We start from the raw sequence: 18,342 nt of genomic DNA, 5'->3' as shown, positions 1-18,342 counted from the left end.
ATGGGCCCAGCCGCTCCGCGGCATGTGGGATCTTCCCGGACCGGGGCACGAACCCGTGTCCCCTGCATCGGCAGGCGGACTCTGAACCACTGCGCCACCAGGGAAGCCCCGATAATAGTATTTCTTAATGATGCTGTTATGGTGATTTTACGGATTAATATATGCACAGAATTTAGAACAGTATCTGACACATTGTAAGTATGTAAATATTAGCTATTCTTCTTACTAAACCTTCTAAAATCTTTTAAAAGGAATAATAGAAGGGCAGATGCTAGTTATAGTTTATTCACCCTAAGTCAGTGGCTTGTATATCTATCGTCTGTAATCCATGAAGTTGAAATCACCACTGAACGCACACACGTAAAGATAACTGAAACGAAGTTTTGCAAAATCATATTTACCTTTTTTTATGTGTGATGCACTAGGCTGTTTTTTAAACATTGTATTCTATTCTACCTCCTTTTTTTTTAAAAAAAAGAATGCTGATTCCAAACCACTAAATTGATTTCATAACCTAGCAACAGGTGGCAACTCTCAGTTTGAAAACACTGCCTTAAACCATTTTACTTGCTCTTCCTTTACTCTTAAATCTGTTGTACTAAGAAACTGAGCCTGTATTCCCTGTCTCCCGTGCCCACCTCCTCCCCACAAGAAAACACACACACACACACACATACACACACACATGCACATACACACACCCCTTAGCTTCAGTTCTGGCCTTATCTGGCAACAACTGTTCCATTTACATACTACCATACAAGTGGGTCCACCCACTCAATGGTGGGGCTGTGAACAGGGTTGACAGCCATCAAGGCCTATGATGAGTTGAGGGCTCACTGGTGAGCCCCAGCTCTGAAAGGATCTCTATCCAGTTCCTCAATCCACCTCTCCTGAGGCCTCCACACTGTCTTGCCACAATGGCAAGGGACTGGGTTTTCTCAGGGCCAAAGTCTTGCCATAAAGTCATCTATCCTAATTCTTCTGTTTAAATGATCACATTGTGCTGTTTATATTAAGGATAGGAAGTGGACATCTGGATTAATTGATCAGCTGCCTTGGATACCAACTTAAATAAATGTATTCCCTATCCCTGTGCTGGGCCACCTCAACATCAAACCTGCCTTCATGAAATCTCAGACAGTGCATCACCGTGGGCCCTAGGTGAAGGACAGCTGCTGAGGTACTTAGGTGGCCTGCCGAGCACATATGATCATGTGTATATCTGTGTGTGCACGAGTCTGCATGATGAGTAGCTCATCTTCTCAGGAAAAATTAGTGTATTTATTCAATGAACAGTTGCTGAGTGCCTAGGCACCTATGCCAGGCACTCAGGATGAAGCTATGAACAACAAGGACACAGCCCCTTCCCTTGAGGGATAAACATCACAATTCAACCCAGATGAGACAGCCAGGACATTTTTCTTTTGTTTCACCAAAGCCTAAGGCACAGATTTTGAAGATACATTCAGAGTTATCTAAGCAAAAGTCAGAAAGTGTGGTTTGGTTCCCTCTGAAATTCAATAGGAAGATACATGGCATCCCACTGCTCAATTAGTTTAGTTTAGCAAACTTTCTTTACAGTCACATGCCCGTGTCTGCTACTGATGAATTCCACCTGTCTTCTATTATGAACCCATGTGGTATGCAGGGACAATCAGAACTGATTTTTCTTTATAGTCAACATAGCTTGAGACAAAGGATGAGCACTTCCTCCTGATGTGAGGGAAAATATTAGAATTTGAGGAAGAAAAAAGACGTCTGACTGTCATAGATTCTTTGGTTCTGGTACATCACTTTACACATTCATTGGCAACCCCTCCAGCCCCCAAAACAACATAGTTTCTTCCCACTTAAAAAATAAAAAAAATCTGTCTCATCTGAGAACCAAGTACATCCCATGTATTCCTTGTATTATTATTTTTTTATATTGTAGCATCTTTTTAGATATGATGGCAGTTTCTTCCTAAAAGAGAGGTAGCTGTATATACTTCTATTTAAGCCAAAGGCAATCAAAATTTTGTTTTGAGGAATTTGCAATACCTCCAGATAGCTGGAGATACCTAGGGTGCTGCTAAATTAGGGCTTGTTATGACTACTATAGAGAGACCATGTCATCATATCCAACTATGAAACAGACATTACTCATGGAGATGACTCAACCACCAATCTCACTGAAGCCCATCAGTTTTAAAAACAGGAATTGAGGGGAATCATCTATCCCTTAACTATTTGCAAACCAGATCTCAGAGACACATAAACTTCACAATCATACATGTTAACACATTTTGCTTTTGTTTGATAAAAACAATTGCATCTTCTTGAGGCAAGATGCTTCCTTCCAGTGATTACCTGGGGTTCAGTTTTGGTTCTACCCTTAAGGAACTCATCCTACCTTGAAGGTCTTCAGGACCTCTTGAGAGTTTTTGGGCTGGGAGTAAGGCTTGGGTGTCAGCATAGGCACTGCTTTGGGAGTGACAGTTTTGCTTGGAGACCCACTGCCTGCTGACATGCTGGCATCCAGTACACTGGTACGAGCGATGGTGGTTTCCACGGTGGCAGTGAATTTGGGTGGAGACAGTGACTGTTGCCGCAGGTATTTCATGGGGTTGGGGTCATTCAGGAAGGAGGATAAGTTTGGCTCTGTTGAATGGCTTCTTTCCAGAATTTTTGGCATCTCCAAGCGTTCAAGAACAGCTTCGCTGATGGTGAACCTCTCGATGTACTGTTGAAGGATCCCTTCCGCCTCCTCCTGGGACCGTGCATTCTTGTATGCCTCATGCAACTCCCTCTCTCTCCGCTCCCTAAAGGATGGGCATGGGAGGGGAAGCAAGAACAAGGCAACGGTCACAGGAGTTGCAAAGCAGACCTTGTTAGAGCTGAAGGAAAGTATACAAACAGGAAGTGTAATATTGGTGTCAGAGCCGTCGTGATAACCAACAATTTTTAGGAAAAGCACATCTAGATAACACTGTACATTCAACAACAAGAACAACCACAGAAAGAACCCACTTTTCCTGGACAATTTCTCTGTAGGTTTTGATGCTTTTCCTGCGTTCACTTGTCCCATCCTCTCCAGCCAGTAACTTCTCCATTTTTTTCCTTTCTTCCTCTTTCTTGATTAAGTCCTGAGAAGCACTTCTTCTACGGCTCTTCCAACGAGCCAGGTCCTGCAGGGGTGGGGGAGGGAGATAGAACATTTTTCTTCAGACTTGCACATAATTCCATTTCTACTCTTCAGGGTTGAGTAAGCACTGACTATCGGCCAGACTAAGACATTTCTGTACATCCAACGTAAGTCTGGTTGGAACAGGACTACCTCGAAGGCAGGAACCCTTCAGAAATATCTACATTATCCATAGCAGGGCAGCGCATTTATTTAAACATGGTAATGTAAAATTTGTGATCAAATTCCATGTCAGTTGCCAAATTTTAAAGTATTGCCTCAGAGGGTATTGTAAGAAACTTCATTTATTGCTATTTATGACCTCTGCATTGTGAATGGACTCGCTGACAACAGAATGGTAGGAATTAACCACAGACCTACAATTCCCTCAGGGAAGGAAGAAAAGACAGAAAAAAAAATTGGCTTTGGGGTCTTACAGAACCAACAATTCTGTATGTATTAAGTCATCTGATCCTTTCAAGAACCTCACCACAAATCCTATGGGCAGTTAGAGCATAATGTTGAAGACTTAGGATTCTGGAGTCAGCCGGGTGGGAGTGCGGCTGTGAGAAACAATCCTAGCTCTATCCCTTCCACGCTTTGGAATCTCAGGCACGTTTCTTAGCCTCTCTGCACCTCAGTTTCCTCATCTCTAAAATAGAAATGATAATAATACCTACTCTTACAAGCCTGTTGTGAGGGTTAAATGAGGTAGTGCACATAAGGTGCCAGGCACAGACATAATTATTACCACATTTTATCAACTTTAGAAAAGTTAACTTTTTTGACTAAAGGTAGAGTCAAATCTGCAGTAGCCACCTCAGAGGGCTCTGTGAGGATGAAGTAATCCACTCTCCCTCCTCTCATCCCTATCTTTTTTTTTTTTTTCGGTACGTGGGCCTCTCACTGTTGTGGCCTCTCCCGTTGCGGAGCACAGGCTCCGGACGCGCAGGCTCAGCGGCCATGGCTCACGGGCCCAGTCGCTCTGCGGCATGTGGGATCCTCCCGGACCGGGGCACGAACCCGTGTCCCCTGCATCGGCAGGCGGACTCTCAACCACTGCGCCACCAGGGAAGCCCCTCTCATCCCTATCTTTAGGCTTCTCCCCTGCCCTGGCTCTTTGCTCTTAGCACACAGATGATCCCAAGGCCCCCATCAGGCCCTGGAGCCTTCCTTACTGGTTATAATCCTGGCTCTCTTGCTCACTAGCTGTGTTACTTTGGACAAGTTACTTAGCTGTTCTGGGACTCATCTGTAGAACTGAGGACAATAATAGTTGCTAGCTCATTGAATTACTGAGAGGATTAAAGAATGATTACATGCAAGGTACTTAGAATAGTACCTGTTACTGGTACGCTTTCAGTGTTGGCAATTATCATCATCATCATCATTATTATCATCGATTCCAAATATATAGCCTCAAAAGACAGTCCCTCCTCGATTCTGCATCCCATGACAGTCGCCTCCCTTCTGCTCCCCTCTTTTTTGTGGCCAAACTTCAGCAAGGGTACTTTCCCTAATGCCCACATGGGTTGTGTCACCGTTTGAAGCCCTCTAGGGGCCCCCTTCCTCTGCATGGCTTTCCAGCCCAAGTCTGGTTTTCCAGCCCCACCTGATTTTCTGCTCCAAAGGGCCTCTAGCCCAGCGGGCACAGCAGTCTCCCCGCTGCCCACGGCCCTGGACGGCACTCACATCTTGCCATTTGTCATCCTCTTCCCGCAGCTGGTTGTTTATCAGCTGCAGCTGCTCCTGGCGGGCCCTGCTGTGCGGCTGCACCTTGGCCTCCTCCTCACACCGCATGTCAAACATACTCGTGCTCCTGCGTGTGGAGAGAGCAGACGACGGTGGTCAGGGATCAGGGCTCCGCAAGTCTCCGCGCATTTGCAGCGTCCCGCCGCGTCGGGGCGCTACCGCGTTTGGAAAAACTGCCCCCTTCCCTCCACAGCTTAAGGCGGTAGCGTGATTTGCAGTCTATTCATCCCTCGGCCTGCAGCAGCGGGCATGCTAGCAGCCTCCCCTCTTCTCCTTTTGCGGCAAAAAGCGAAAATGTGACCATCTTTGTCTTCAGTGATGGCAGAATCAGGCCAATCTAATTTTATATGTAGGGGTCAATATATGTTTAAAGTAAAGGGCTAGAAAAAAGTATTTGAAGCTCTGGGCTCGTCTCACTTGTATTAGAAAGTAAAATGAAGAGAGTTAAAATGTATAACTTGGGGAGAATTTATAGGGAGGGAGAGTGGTGTTCCCTGAAGTGAAACGTAATTGCAGTAAATGCTTCTTTGTGTAAAGAGCTGGCTTAAATGCTCTCTCCGTTAACTGAGGCAATTTCTCCATTTTCAAAAAGAAAAAAAATATATCATACAGCTTCAAGTCTAAGGCATCACTTTTTCCTGTTGTATTTTCTGAATTTTGGTTGCATCCAACAGCTATGTATTAATGATACATACGTTTGATGTGGTTTACTTCTATGTCCTGTAAAACTGTCTGTAAATTGATAGTGCGTTGATGGCATCTTGGAATCAAGAAAATACTTTATGGTAAGATTAAAGGATAAAATATATAAATCAGTATATGCTTTGTATCCTAAAATTCTCACAATGATTTCACTTTATTTTTGTCAGGATACCTCTGAATTTACTCTTTTAAAAGCAAAAGTATGGGGAAAGCAATTAAAAAAAATTTTTAGGCTGTTCATATAATTGATATATTCTATAGGAGCTTATTAAATGTTGGGCAAGTCCATAGGGCCTTTTCTGCGATGCTTATGTAGACCTTTGCTACAACAAAAGCTGAAGCAGCAAGATAAAAATAGAAATAAAAACCAAAGCAAAATCTTCCATTTTTTTTCTCTCAAAGAAGTGACTAGCTCTGGGAACCAAATGGGTTATAGAGCGCTCAAATCAAGTGGAGGGCTGTTTAAGAACAGAAGACTGATAGTCCATTTTTGAAGCCAGCTTAACACAAAGAAAAAGAAAAGCCATGCACTGAGACACCAACTAGTTCCAGACATCATCAGTGATGCCCAAAATAGTCATCCCCATGGCCAGACAGTGCACAGCAGCAGCATCACTGGATGCCAGTGGGTTCCTTAGCAGGCAGCTCTCTGGAAGGAGAAGATGACCCCAAAGCAATGGCTGCCCACGTTCATTTCGGTCCACTCAGATGAACTTGCATGGATGTGTGGGTGCCTCTCCCCTCTCTCTGGATGTTGCACAATTTGAGTCTGACCTAAGAGAGCTAAAACTGAAGACTGCACTTGTAATCTGCTTTCCCCAAGAGTATTCTAATAATCTGCGCCAAGGGACTTTCTTTGATCTGAGGCTTCTATTTGCATGGATATGACAAACCACGTGAGGAGCTGTCCACAAACTCAGGGGACAGTGTTGATTGTGGCAGCTGTACCTTCCTGAAGGATAAACTGTAGCCCTCAAAAGACAGGAGGGGCTGCGATTTTTCACCTAGTTTATGCTATTTATTAATGTGGTTTAAGGAAGATTTAGGAATTTGCAGAGTTAGGTAGAAAAGTCTAACCCATGGTTTTTAAACTTCATGGATCAAAATCCCCTTAAACAAGCTTTCCAGAAAGGGACCCAAACTCATCCCATTCTTCCTTTCAGAGTTTAAAAAAGTCTTACCTTTAAATATGTCTGATTCAGTCAGTTCATCTTTTAAGGCAATTTACAGGCTTTGTGAAGGTCTTAGAAGATATAAACTCCTTTGAGCTGGGACTCTCTTGTAATCTACTAAATAGTTGGCAGATTGTGGGAGAGGAAGGAGGTCCCTTCCTTCAGCTTTGCCATCTATAATTTTGAAAGGGCAGAATTTTGGTTTAGGCCACAGTGGGTGGCCATAGAGCAAAGACTTCTTCTGGGACCCTGGGAAGAAAATGGCAGCTTTCTCCAGGATTTGAGAATTGCTTATCTCACTCGACTGGCATGGAGAGGATGGGAGCAAGGCCTTCAGAATTGCCTTCTTCTGTCCCGGGTTCCTATCTCTGCTCCCACCATGAAGTTTTAACTACCTCAGCCCGAATGTGGCCAAAAGCTGGTTAGTGAAATAAAAAGAGAAACACTTGCCTGCCTTCTCATATACCAGGAAGTACTATTTTTTCCTAGAGTTTTTTTTTTTTTAAAGAAACACCCGCCAACTGGCCCGAAAAAGAAATAATAAAACTATGAGCAATATCTTTACACCATTTCAAAAAAAGGAACTAAGCAAGCTGAGAACTGATAATAGTCGACAGAAAATAAGCTGAGTCACCATTCAGAAAATGTTCCCTAATTCAGAGGTTGGACTCAGCCTCCAAAATGAAGAAGTGCCTGTCTAGGGATGGGGTGGGGGACCCTGCAGAAGCCTAGGTTCCAGAATGTTAAATGGACTTGCACCAAGGCTATGCTTCTCAGCACAACAGGCTGTGCCCTTGGGCTGCTGGGACAAGGGGCCCTGGCTGCAGGGCCCAGGAGCCTCTCTCGGTGATGGGTTGGCATTTCTGAGGGCCAGGATTAAATTACCTCAAGGGGAGCCTGGAAACTGTTTCTGGACCAAGTCTAAGGTAAGGGAATTAAGAACAAAATGGCCTTTGGCTCTCACAGTGTCCAGCCTCCTCGGAGGGGACCGCTGGGAGAGGAGGCATGTGGAAGTAAAGGGCAAGAGGTGAAACTAAATCCATGGAGCCATTCGTGGCTTGCCAGGAGGTGGAAATTTCTGTTTGCCTGTGTGGTAGGTCTGCCCCTGACCTGCATTTTCCTTAAAGGGCACATCTTTTTTTAATTGGGTTGCATTTTAAGAATGTGTCAATTATGAACAAATAGAGCCTGTGCCAATAGTTGTCCTTAAAGGTTTTGAAAAAGGGAGATAGTGGGGGAATGAACAAAACATATTATACATTTCTGTTTAAAAAAAAAAAACCCTGACATAAACTTTTCTTTTTGTTCTCCACATGGTTTCATATAAATTACGTCTACTCCAAGAAAGAAATTCAGCCCTTTGGATGTTCCTAGATAAGACCCTTGGAAAAGAAGCTCTGTATACTCACCCTGGCCCATAAGGCTGCTTTTTTGGTAAATTTAGAGGAGTCCCCACTCCCACCCCTTTTTAAAAAATCATTAACTTCTCCTAAGGGTGAGGTTTCATATTCAGGTACAAGTAAAATTCAAAAGCTCTTTAATGTAGCTTCTTTTCTTTCAGCTTTTAGGGTTTTTTAGAGATCTGTATTAGGCAAATTGCACAGCAGCTTTGCAATGATGAAGAGTAAATCCATTCTATCAAAATGTTTTTGCTAACCAAATCAAAGAAGTGTTTTGCCTATCAATCTTATATAACCCTCCTTTCAGTGAATGTTAAATACTGCCACTGTAGATTTTAAAAGCAACAACCAGGGCTCAATTTTATAGACTACTTAGCTTCATGCAGTCAGTCAAGCTCCGGCTAAATTTGGTTTTGAGACATGAATGTTCCATGTGTCAGGCCACAAAGCAATTGCGCATCACACATCGGAAACTGATACCCTTGGCACACGAGTCAGACTGCTTTGAGCTACAAGTACAGACTAAGCTCACCTCTTGAACACAAACATGGAAAAAGCACAATTCAAAAACAGTAAATTGTGGCCTGATCTCGTTGTCATTGGTGGAAATGATATTTGTCTGTTCTACACTGTTATTTAGATTCCTCACTTGGTGACTTGAAACTATGGATCACGCCAGGAAGACAGGCAGGGGGAATACTAGGGTCCACTCTTATGATGGCCCAGATTCCCACTAGGCCACAAAATCCCTCTCCCAGAGGACAGACATCAGGCTTAGTGGGCCACTGTTGTTGGAATGAGATATTAATCATGTTTCTTAAATCTGAGCATTCTGCAAAGAAAACTTCTGCCTCGGATATCAGTTTCAGAATGCTCTGCCTATGAGAAATCCATTTTTGAAATGGAGTTAATGTGGTCACAAACAGGAGAGAGTGGATTCTTTTCAAATTTGGATGTGAGGCCGGGGATGGGAAATGCATCTCTGAGAGGAGCGGAAACCAAGGAGAGGCAGCCCAAGTCATGTTGTACATTTTGACCCCTGACTATGCCATGGAACTTGAACGAAATCCCAACGTTTTGGTCTCAAGCATCCCACAGTTTATATTATTCCAACCTGGGAGGAACTTGGGCTTCTGAACCTATCATTCGTGGTTTAGGATTTATTTTCTTAGCTTAAAAAAAATGTAGCTACGAGAATGACCACTTCATGGCTAAGCCTTTACATATCAAGAATTCAATGCAAAGCGCAGAAAAGCCTCTTAACAATTCCGTGGTTCAGAAGGGGTTCCAACGTCCGAACGCAAACAAGAATAACTTTCATATGCCCTGTCTATAAAAAGTAAATGTTAACTTTTAAGCAGCAGCTGCATATTAGAATCATGCTTCAGTGGCTTTTTCATTCATCTCTCCTGCACAGAACATATGTTCTGCATTCCAACTTCAAGTTCTTCTCTGAGGCTGCAGAGAAGAGTCAGTTAGCTCTTCAATCCACTGTTATATTAATTGCATTTCAATTAGTGGTGAGTACTGGAAGCATGCAGTTTAGGCTAGTAATTAATGTATTCCTACAAATACAAGACAACTTACTCTGCGTCATCAGACACAGGAGTTCTCGGTCCGTATCTATAAGACCAAATACAAAATTAGAGGATTGGTAAGACGGAGGTTAATGCTGTAACCAAGCTGGAAATAAAAACTACTAGTGAAATGTATGTGTGCCAAACCTTTTTTGCTGATCATACTGGAAGAGAAGTGTCATTATACAATTAGTAATATTCATTAACTGCTGAAAATGAAAGCAAAGTCTTGACATTTCTGAAGAATGCAAAATTTGTAGTAAAACCCAGAGGAGAAATGAAAAAAATCCCCATGCTACCCACAAAGAAAGAATCTGTTCAATATAAACACAAAAAGGCTAGGTGCAACCCACAATGTTTACAGAAGGCAGCTTAGAAAAACCCAAACATGTATTAAGATGGTTCACAAACAGCTGAACTGTTCTTTGCCTTTCTGTGCAGAGTAATGGGCTGTAATGGACACCCAGCATAGAAGCACACACTTACTGACCCTTTCCCTGATGTGTTAATGCATTTGCACAAATAACATCAAAGAGTGTTTCTGCAGTTTTCTGAAAGCAAACCAGAACTCCAACCAGAACCCCAATCAGTGCCTTCCGCATGCATTTGACAAAAACCACAATTCCTAGAAAACTGGCAGCCTTAATCAAAACCAGACGTGGATGATATTCCACAACTTAAAAAAAAAATGAAGTTTTTTTAAAACAATCTTTTATATTCTTCTGATTATTTAGATCTACAAAGTTGTACCTTCTTTGATATAGGCATTTTAAGTTTTAATGCATCTGATAAAACAAAGAAAAAGGTCAAATTAGAAAATAAAAACTAGAACATTATGAGGGCATATTTTAAGCACATTTAAAAAAAGCAGCTCCCACAAATGACTATTTCAGCAAAGGAGAATATTAAGAGAAGGTTCTTACCTATGCCCTGAAAGGCTGTTCATTCATGCATTCTGATGGCGGACAAAGAATTTTTTGAGTAAAGAAAAAATGTCCTGCTTTCAGTCCAATAAATTAAATTTGCGGGTTTTCAGCAAAAATTACCTGATCCTGTGTTCAGTTTGTAACAATTTATAGGGAAAAGAGTAATTTCTAAAGATCTCTTCCCATGATCTTAGAGAAAACACTCCAAAGCACATGGGTGTACACACACATACACCCTTCTCTCTGATGCCTTCATCATTCTACAACAGTCTGATTCATTAATAATTATTTTCATGCACAGTGAAGGCAACCACACTAGCTAAAAACCCAAAGTTTCTGTTGGAATGGCCAAAATCAAGAAAAGGAAAGTGTTTGTGAATGTCTCTTTTCCAGAAGCAAGACCCATTTTCTGTTTCTCTGGGGAATAGTTTCAGAAGGTGCTAAAGGTTAAATTAATACCCTCAATTTTCCAAAACCATCACTGCATGGAGGCAGATGGATTCCTTCACATCAAGAAAGAGTGCATAATCAGTGTTAATTCTACCCGGAATTAACACTGTTAATTCTGAAGCCTCGGTAAAATGTTTCCCAGTTAATTAACAGGCTTACTAGAATAGACATTCAAATATAGTGTTTTCTAAATTATCTATGGAAGCGAAGAGAGAAGTCATTCTTAATGGATGGCTAATCTAGGAATGATCAATTAACAGTTGGTATGTATTTCTGTGTCTATTGGAATATCTTAATTCATGTTTTACTGAAGTAAGATATACATATAGAAAGTGCACAGACCATACACACACACCTTGATGAATTTTCACAAACCACAGATTAGTGTTGAGTTTTGTGCTATATAAATGGACTTATACAGCATGGACTCTCCTGAGTTTGGCTTCCTTAGCACATTTCGTTTATGAGGTTCAGCTATGTTGCTGCATGCAGGATATATTTAAATTTAAATTGCTTCTACACAAAACACTTAACAGCATTTCGTGGACAGCTCTGCCAACAAATATAGATTAACACTGCAACATAAGCTCCATGATGGTAGGGATTTTTCTTTTGGGGTTCTCGGAACAGTGACCAGACTAGACCCTCAATAAGTACTTATTGGATGTTCTGGAAATTGAAAAGAATAGTGCAGTCTCTGAAGATGACCTTCATTTATCTGTTTACTATATACATATGGGTTTAAGAAATTTCCCCTCAGACTAATTTATTAGCTTTAAGAGGGCACAAATTTCATCAGAATTGCCTTTGCTGTTAGGGAGAAGATAATTAGAGTTTGGGCTTCAAATGATTTTCCCAGTTGTCCTATGGAAAATAGAAAAGTAAAGATGAGTTTAAAAAATCACTAAGAGATTTTTTTTTTAAATGCAAAGTAGGTCAGTCAACAGACTATCAAGTACAAAATTGGCCAGACAAATCACAGTTGGTATAAGCATCCTACAAAAAAAAAAAAAAAAAAAGCAAGTAATAAAGTTTAATTGTGACGGTGGCGGTATTTAGAAAGACAAAAAGAATACTCTATTCACCTATTGATTGTGTTTATGTAACTTTCAGCACTAATAAAGCACTTCAGGATCAATGATTAGCAATATTGTGAACTAGCATAAGCTTCATCTGAAGTGAGAGGGAAGAATGGATTTACTGCTCATTTAAGATTATCCCCCAGCACCCAGCACAGCGTTTTACACATAGTAATTACTCAGTAAATACTTGTTGAAAGGAAACATGAATTCCCGATGTGTGTGCTTGCTCAATCACACAATTACGTCACAGAGTTAATCTCACTATACCTCCTTATGCTCAAACCAGCCATTCAGTCCCATGTGAATATAAAGAGGTCTCTTCCCGAATCACAGGTAGAGGGACAGATACAAGTAACAGGGAAGTGGTCAGACCGCCACAGTTTCCTCTGGTAACCTGGTAGGTAATGCGCTGGCGTGGAACGGCGGCTCCCCCTTCAGACAGAGGTGGGTTTGGATCTTGGATCTGTGATTACCAGCTGTGTGAGACCAGGGCCTCGGTTTCTTATTGTAGAATACAGAAGAAACTGCTTAGTCTCAAAGGCTGTGTGAGAAGTGAGTAAATGGGCTGCCTAGAATGTTCTAGTAGGCAGCCTATAGGCCTCACTTCCTTCTCTCCTTTCATGCTAACTGCTCTCCAGCAGCCCATGGATGCAGGGTCCAGCACCACATCAGGGCATCTGGGGAGAGAGTGAGCGTGGTGGGCAAGGCTGTCCCTCTCTCACTAACCTGCCCTCACCTGCCGGGATACAGGTGTGATCCAGGTGTAACTTTTCTCTACATCAGGCTTCCCATTTGTGAGTTGGAGCCAACAGCCATTCAACCTACCTGTGAATTCCCAGGAGAAGGTACGCTGGAGGAAGCAGAAGCACTTTGAAAGGGTAACAGTTATAAAGTGGAGACGGCTACTACTCTGAAACCAGTGTGAAACCAGTGTGACAATAAGGCTCTCCTATGGTAGTATTATGATTCAGAAGAATGTAAAACATACATTAAATCCAGATGGGAATGATGGCTAGGATCTTAATCTTAAAATTTGGGGATTTCTTAAGATTTTCCGTACTCCCCACTCTACCCTCTGTCCCACTGCCATCAAGGTCCTTTGTGAAGCAGAACTTCATCACTTCCTGTTTTACAGTGGAGCTTTAATTATGCTACACACTCCTTACTCCTCTGCCCTGCACTGATCAGGCAGACCACACTTTTCACAAAAGTCTATCACTCTTACTAAATAGCAACAGAAGCTTCAACATATAGGACCTGAAACCAGACCATGAACCCCAGGATTACTATTTCCCTGCTTTCATTTTATTTTTTTAAATTTGTATTTTACATTGGAGTATAGTTGATTTATAATGCTGTGTTAGTTTCAGGTGTACAGCAAAGTGATTCAGTTATACATATACATATATGCATTCTTTTTCAGATTCTTTTCCCATATAGGTTATTACAGAATATTGAGTTCCCTGTGCTGTATAGTAGGTCGTTGTTGATTACCTTTTTAACATATTCCCTACTTTCATTTTAAATCAAGTCAGAGCACGGAATGGGAATCCTACCTCTAGAAAGCACTATTTGCTAATGTTAAAATTAAATTAAACTAATTTTATAAGTAGTATATATCTTCTTTGGACCTGAAGACCCTCCTGGAATCAGAATGAAATCAAGTAGGTCAGAAAGAAGTTCAACTCCTTTACCCGATGGCTCCTATGTGAGCTAGGAAGAAATAAAAGAGTTTCCCATTTAGGCTGCTCACAAAATGAGAGTCAGAAAGAATGTTTAATAGGACAATTCACAACTGAACTATTCTTTCCATACCTGCTCACATGCAAAAAAAAGAAAAAAAAATCTTGGCAGACTAGGCCAGTCATTTAATCATTTCATTTCTGCTAGCAATAGCAGGTAAGTGGCACTGATAAACCATAAAGCATTAATGACACATTCAAAGCATGTATCAAGGCTCAGACTGGAGAAACAAAGTCAAAACAGCTTAGGATAATCTTCTGGCCTCTTATCTTTTATTGGTGGACCCTTGGCAGATTCCTCCACAATGTGTTGCTTTGCAAATGGAACTGGACGGAACTGGTTTAGCTTGGATCCAATGTGTCTAAGAGACATCCCAGTTCTCCTGGCCATCACATCATCTTTTTGTGAATCATACAATTTTCTTTGGCCTTTCAGTCCACTGCCACTCCAGGCAGGAGCTGTCATCTTCTCTGACTTCTCTTCTCTCTCTGAAACCTCCCATTCAGAGGTCAGAGGACATGAACTAGGGCACATCAGTCCAGCCAGTCAAAGGCACTTATTGCTAAAGATGTTTTCAGTAGCATCACTCTCTTGGCATTAACTCAAGATGGAAGAAGCCAGTGATCACAGAGGCAGCAGCACATATAGCAACTGAGGATTAATACCTTGGACCTCCATCATGCAGCTGATACTTACACGGGAATGGATTTCCCTTTCTGGTGTTCATGATTCCTGAGAATGAAATTTGGCCAGCACCCAACCACATGCAAAGTCTAAAGTCTCTACCCAGGAAGGGCACTGAAAGCAGAACTCTGACCCTGGGATGGGCGCATTCCTTTAAGGGGCTCCACGCCACATCAGTCATCAAGCGCATACTGTGGCTTTAAGCTGTTTTGGGGGCCCCAGCAGCCACAAACAGCAGAGGCAGCGCACCCTGGAAAGCGGGCGAGGCGCTCACAGTGGCTGGCCGCTCTCCTCGGATCTTTCAGCCTTTGGCACCGTCTCAGAACCTCTTTGAACAACTCCTTCAGTCGCTTCTTTGTCATCCTGAGGCAGTTGTTTGCAGGTAACTAAAGCCAGACAGGACAGCTTTACTACTAGGAAAGAATTCCCACCAGAGGCCCTGGGCCCACCTGTCAGCCTTCACGTCCTCACCTTTCTCTGTCCTCCTCGGGCACTCACCTAAACTGCAGCTATGCTCTTCCTGGGACTCTGGCACCACAGCCAGCCGGCAGACCCTTTCACAATGGTCATCTACACCAGACGTCACTATTCTGTTGATGATCAAGTAGCATTGGCAGCAAGAGGGAAGAGGGAAAATAGTTAGGAAAGGAGACAATGTAAGTCACGGAGACTGAAAGGTTAAGAGAGAAAGTTCGGTTGCTATTCCAGAAGCCGGTTAGTAAGGATGACATACTCAGAATGAGATAATAGAATATGAACCCTGGCAAGGGCCTGAGAAAGTCAAAGAAGGCTAGCCTGACTCTGCCACCATGGGGCTGAGTGATGGCCCCTTAGTAGTCAAGGACTCAAGGATGCATTTCTTACTAATTTCTTAGTCCCACCCCTTCCACCCCCAGTCCCCATCAGCCTCTGAAACCCCAGCAGAGCATTGCTGGTGTACCAGGGTTATTTCTATTGACAGCCTCTAGGGTATCATCCACAGTATGGAACCAAAGAAACCCCTCTCTATGTCATGGACCATCCACTGTGTGCTTTGGACATCACGAACAAGGCATGGAGGAGACTGTCCTGAGCATTTCCTCCTGCCGTGGAGGGCTCTGCTTTGCTCCCACCATGCAGGTGGAGTGGAGTTTCCTGGGAGAATCCAGAATCTTATTATTATTATTTTTTAACAGAAACTCAAACAAATTTTGATAACATGTATACCTGGAAGAGACCCAGGAAAACTGAGTAGCTTACCAAAATGGCTGAAACCCTCACCTTAAGTACCATTCTTCAGCTAAAGACAAAAGAGGACGTGTGGGTAGTGGTTTGGGACCTCAAAGGGGAGGAAGGCAATTCACATGGAGATGGCAAAGCAAATGTTTAGTAAATTAATGTTTGCTGGGCCCTGCGTAGACAGTGGGGTGCAGAGTGGACTCTGATCTCTAAGTTTCCCCAAGCACACCTAGCGCATGGAGAATCCAGAACTTTAGAAATGCCCTATACCTGCTTAATGGACAAAAGACCAGCCTGCAGAACCAAATCCCCAACAGAGGGCTTGGGAATTCACAGCTGGAAGGCCTCCAGTGAGGATGAGGGCTGGTGACAGCTCTACAAGGTCTTTTCCCAGGTGACGCCTCACAAATTTGGATGGTGATTCAACCAAGGAAACTCCTGACTCATAGGAACCCTCAGAAGAAGAGTCTTTTTCCACTCATGTTCTGTTATATAATTTTAAAAACTGGGCAGGAGCTGGTGGGGAGAGATGTTTACTTTTTTGTGTGTCTACTTAGATGTCCAAAATCTGAACTTAATGACACTAATAACAATTTTTTTCTCCCTCGTGGGATAAGAAAGAGGGAGGGTATAGATAACCCAGATCTTTATCAATATATCTTTAGGAGAAACATGAAGGGTATCATTAAAGCATTCCATCTAGTTTGTTCAGTATTGCCAACAAATAAAATACTGCTTAATGCAGCCAAGGGAAGATGAATCATTTGCCAAAATTATTGGCATTCCCAGGCAGTGATTCTGGTGACAACAGAATCAAAGTGGATGTCTGTCATTTAACTTCACACACGTTTCCCCGCGGGGAAATCTATAGACATTACTTCTCTGCTAACCAGCAAAAGAGGCTGTTAAAACTATGTCATCTCTGGCGGTTTCTTTAACGTGCTTCAGCAAACTCTTTAAAAGCAGCAGGGATTCCCATGCAGATCTCCTTGCACATGTAATGGCAAAAAATACCTGCAGTCATTTTGTGGATTAAGCCTGTGGTCTTCCTGTAAACTGGACATGGCCGCCAAGGCAGGGGACACAGAGTACGTCTGAATCTTGTGGCTGTGACTGATGACTTCCTCTGCATCCTCCTTCGGCCCAGCCCTGCCAATGCTGAGCCGCTTCCATGTCTGCTGATCTATCTCTGTCACTGGTCCGAAGTGCACGAACTTTTGCCTAGGGCTGGAAGCTTTCTTATAAGCCCTTGCCTTGCGGCTGGCAAAGTCATCACGGATGGCAGTTTCTGCTTTAATTTCTGGTGAAGGCTCAGGGGCACACGTGTGCTCCACATCTCCATCCCTAGTCAGAACCGGAAATAAGTTCCAAAGGTTTCTAAGGTGAGTAAAATCAATGAAGAGTTTTGAAAAAATACTGGATGTATGAAATATACTTCAATGTCTAAAGCAGAATTGCTTTTCCATTAATCAATCAAATGAAGAAATGATCATTGTCTTGCCTAGGTAAATAGCACTTTAAGTTTCTGTAGCTTTCTTAACATCATAAATGATGGCATAAGAAAACTTTGGGTACAATGAAATAATTAAAATTATTTAAAAGTCAAGTTTAAATTCCTTACATGTAAATAAGTCTATCAAAATAAGCATTCACAATAAATCAGTTGAATCAAAGAGGATGTTCCCTGTCCTTGTGGCTTGTAATTTTTAGTATTAACAAGTTTCAACTCATGCAGAATATGCTCTGTGTTTTGAGGCAGTTTTTCTGGCCATGAAAATAAAAAATGATAGAAGGATAAGTGATTCCTTCAAAGTTAAATGATACCACTGTTAGGAGAAATCCAGGGGAAAACATGACACACCTCTTCTTTCCTGACACTTTCAGCCTCTCCCACGTCTCCCGGTCGGCTTCTGTTATATTGGTGACCGTGACAAAGCTCGGAGCCTCGCGGTGAGGGCCAAGCCTGCCCTGAATTCTGCGCTGCGCCAGGTCATCCTTGTGAAGATCCGGCACCTGCCTGAGCCCCTCTGCCGCAGGTTCACTCTCCTGAGCCCGCACAATACAGGTCACCCTCGACTTCACCTCTTCCGTTTGGCCTTGGTTGCTGTCAATTTGATCCAGGCCCCCACGTTATTGGAAAAATCAGGTTCCAGGAAGGGGAGCAGACAAACAGAATGTCAAGCATGGAAATTCAGAGGCTGAAGACAGAATGGAATGATGGAAGCACCTCTCCCTTTCTCAAAAATATGGAATCAATTGCAGCCTTGATTACTTTTGTCTATGCTACCCTTTTGACACTGTAAAGAGACAGTTTTTCCACCAGATGACAGACTCTAGTTTAGTTTAGGAAGAGAAGCCAGGGCTCGCTGAAAGACTATTAAGAATGGTAATGAGATTTCAGTTTGACAGTAATGATGCCCAATTCCCACACTATTCAAGTTACTGTAATGAATTCAAGTTTTCTGATTGA

General features: G+C 42.5%; 1 protein-coding gene across 10 annotated transcripts in view; it reads right to left on the bottom strand.

Moving 5' to 3' along the window:
• Positions 1-18,342, bottom strand: part of LIMCH1 (LIM and calponin homology domains 1) — a 344,011-nt gene that overhangs the window by 54,487 nt on the left and 271,182 nt on the right. For 6 of the 10 annotated variants that reach the window (XM_079701061.1, XM_079701062.1, XM_079701065.1 and 3 more), the window contains exons 9-12: positions 9,780-9,815; positions 4,859-4,985; positions 3,013-3,170; positions 2,396-2,804 (exon numbers count right to left, since the gene is read on the bottom strand). In XM_079701061.1, coding sequence (XP_079557187.1) covers positions 2,396-2,804; positions 3,013-3,170; positions 4,859-4,985; positions 9,780-9,815 — 730 coding nt within the window. Of the gene's footprint in view, positions 1-2,395; positions 2,805-3,012; positions 3,171-4,858; positions 4,986-9,779; positions 9,816-14,232; positions 14,494-14,928; positions 15,041-15,125; positions 15,245-16,886; positions 17,217-17,733; positions 17,977-18,342 lie in introns of all 10 variants that reach the window. The other 4 variants (XM_079701064.1, XM_079701063.1, XM_079701067.1 and 1 more) reach the window with 2 other exon arrangements.

Source organism: Hyperoodon ampullatus, assembly GCF_949752795.1.
Source record: "Hyperoodon ampullatus genome assembly, chromosome: 1".
NCBI lineage: Eukaryota > Metazoa > Chordata > Mammalia > Artiodactyla > Ziphiidae > Hyperoodon > Hyperoodon ampullatus.
Note: the sequence above shows the minus strand (reverse complement) of the source record. Positions and strands in the feature narration are given on the sequence as shown.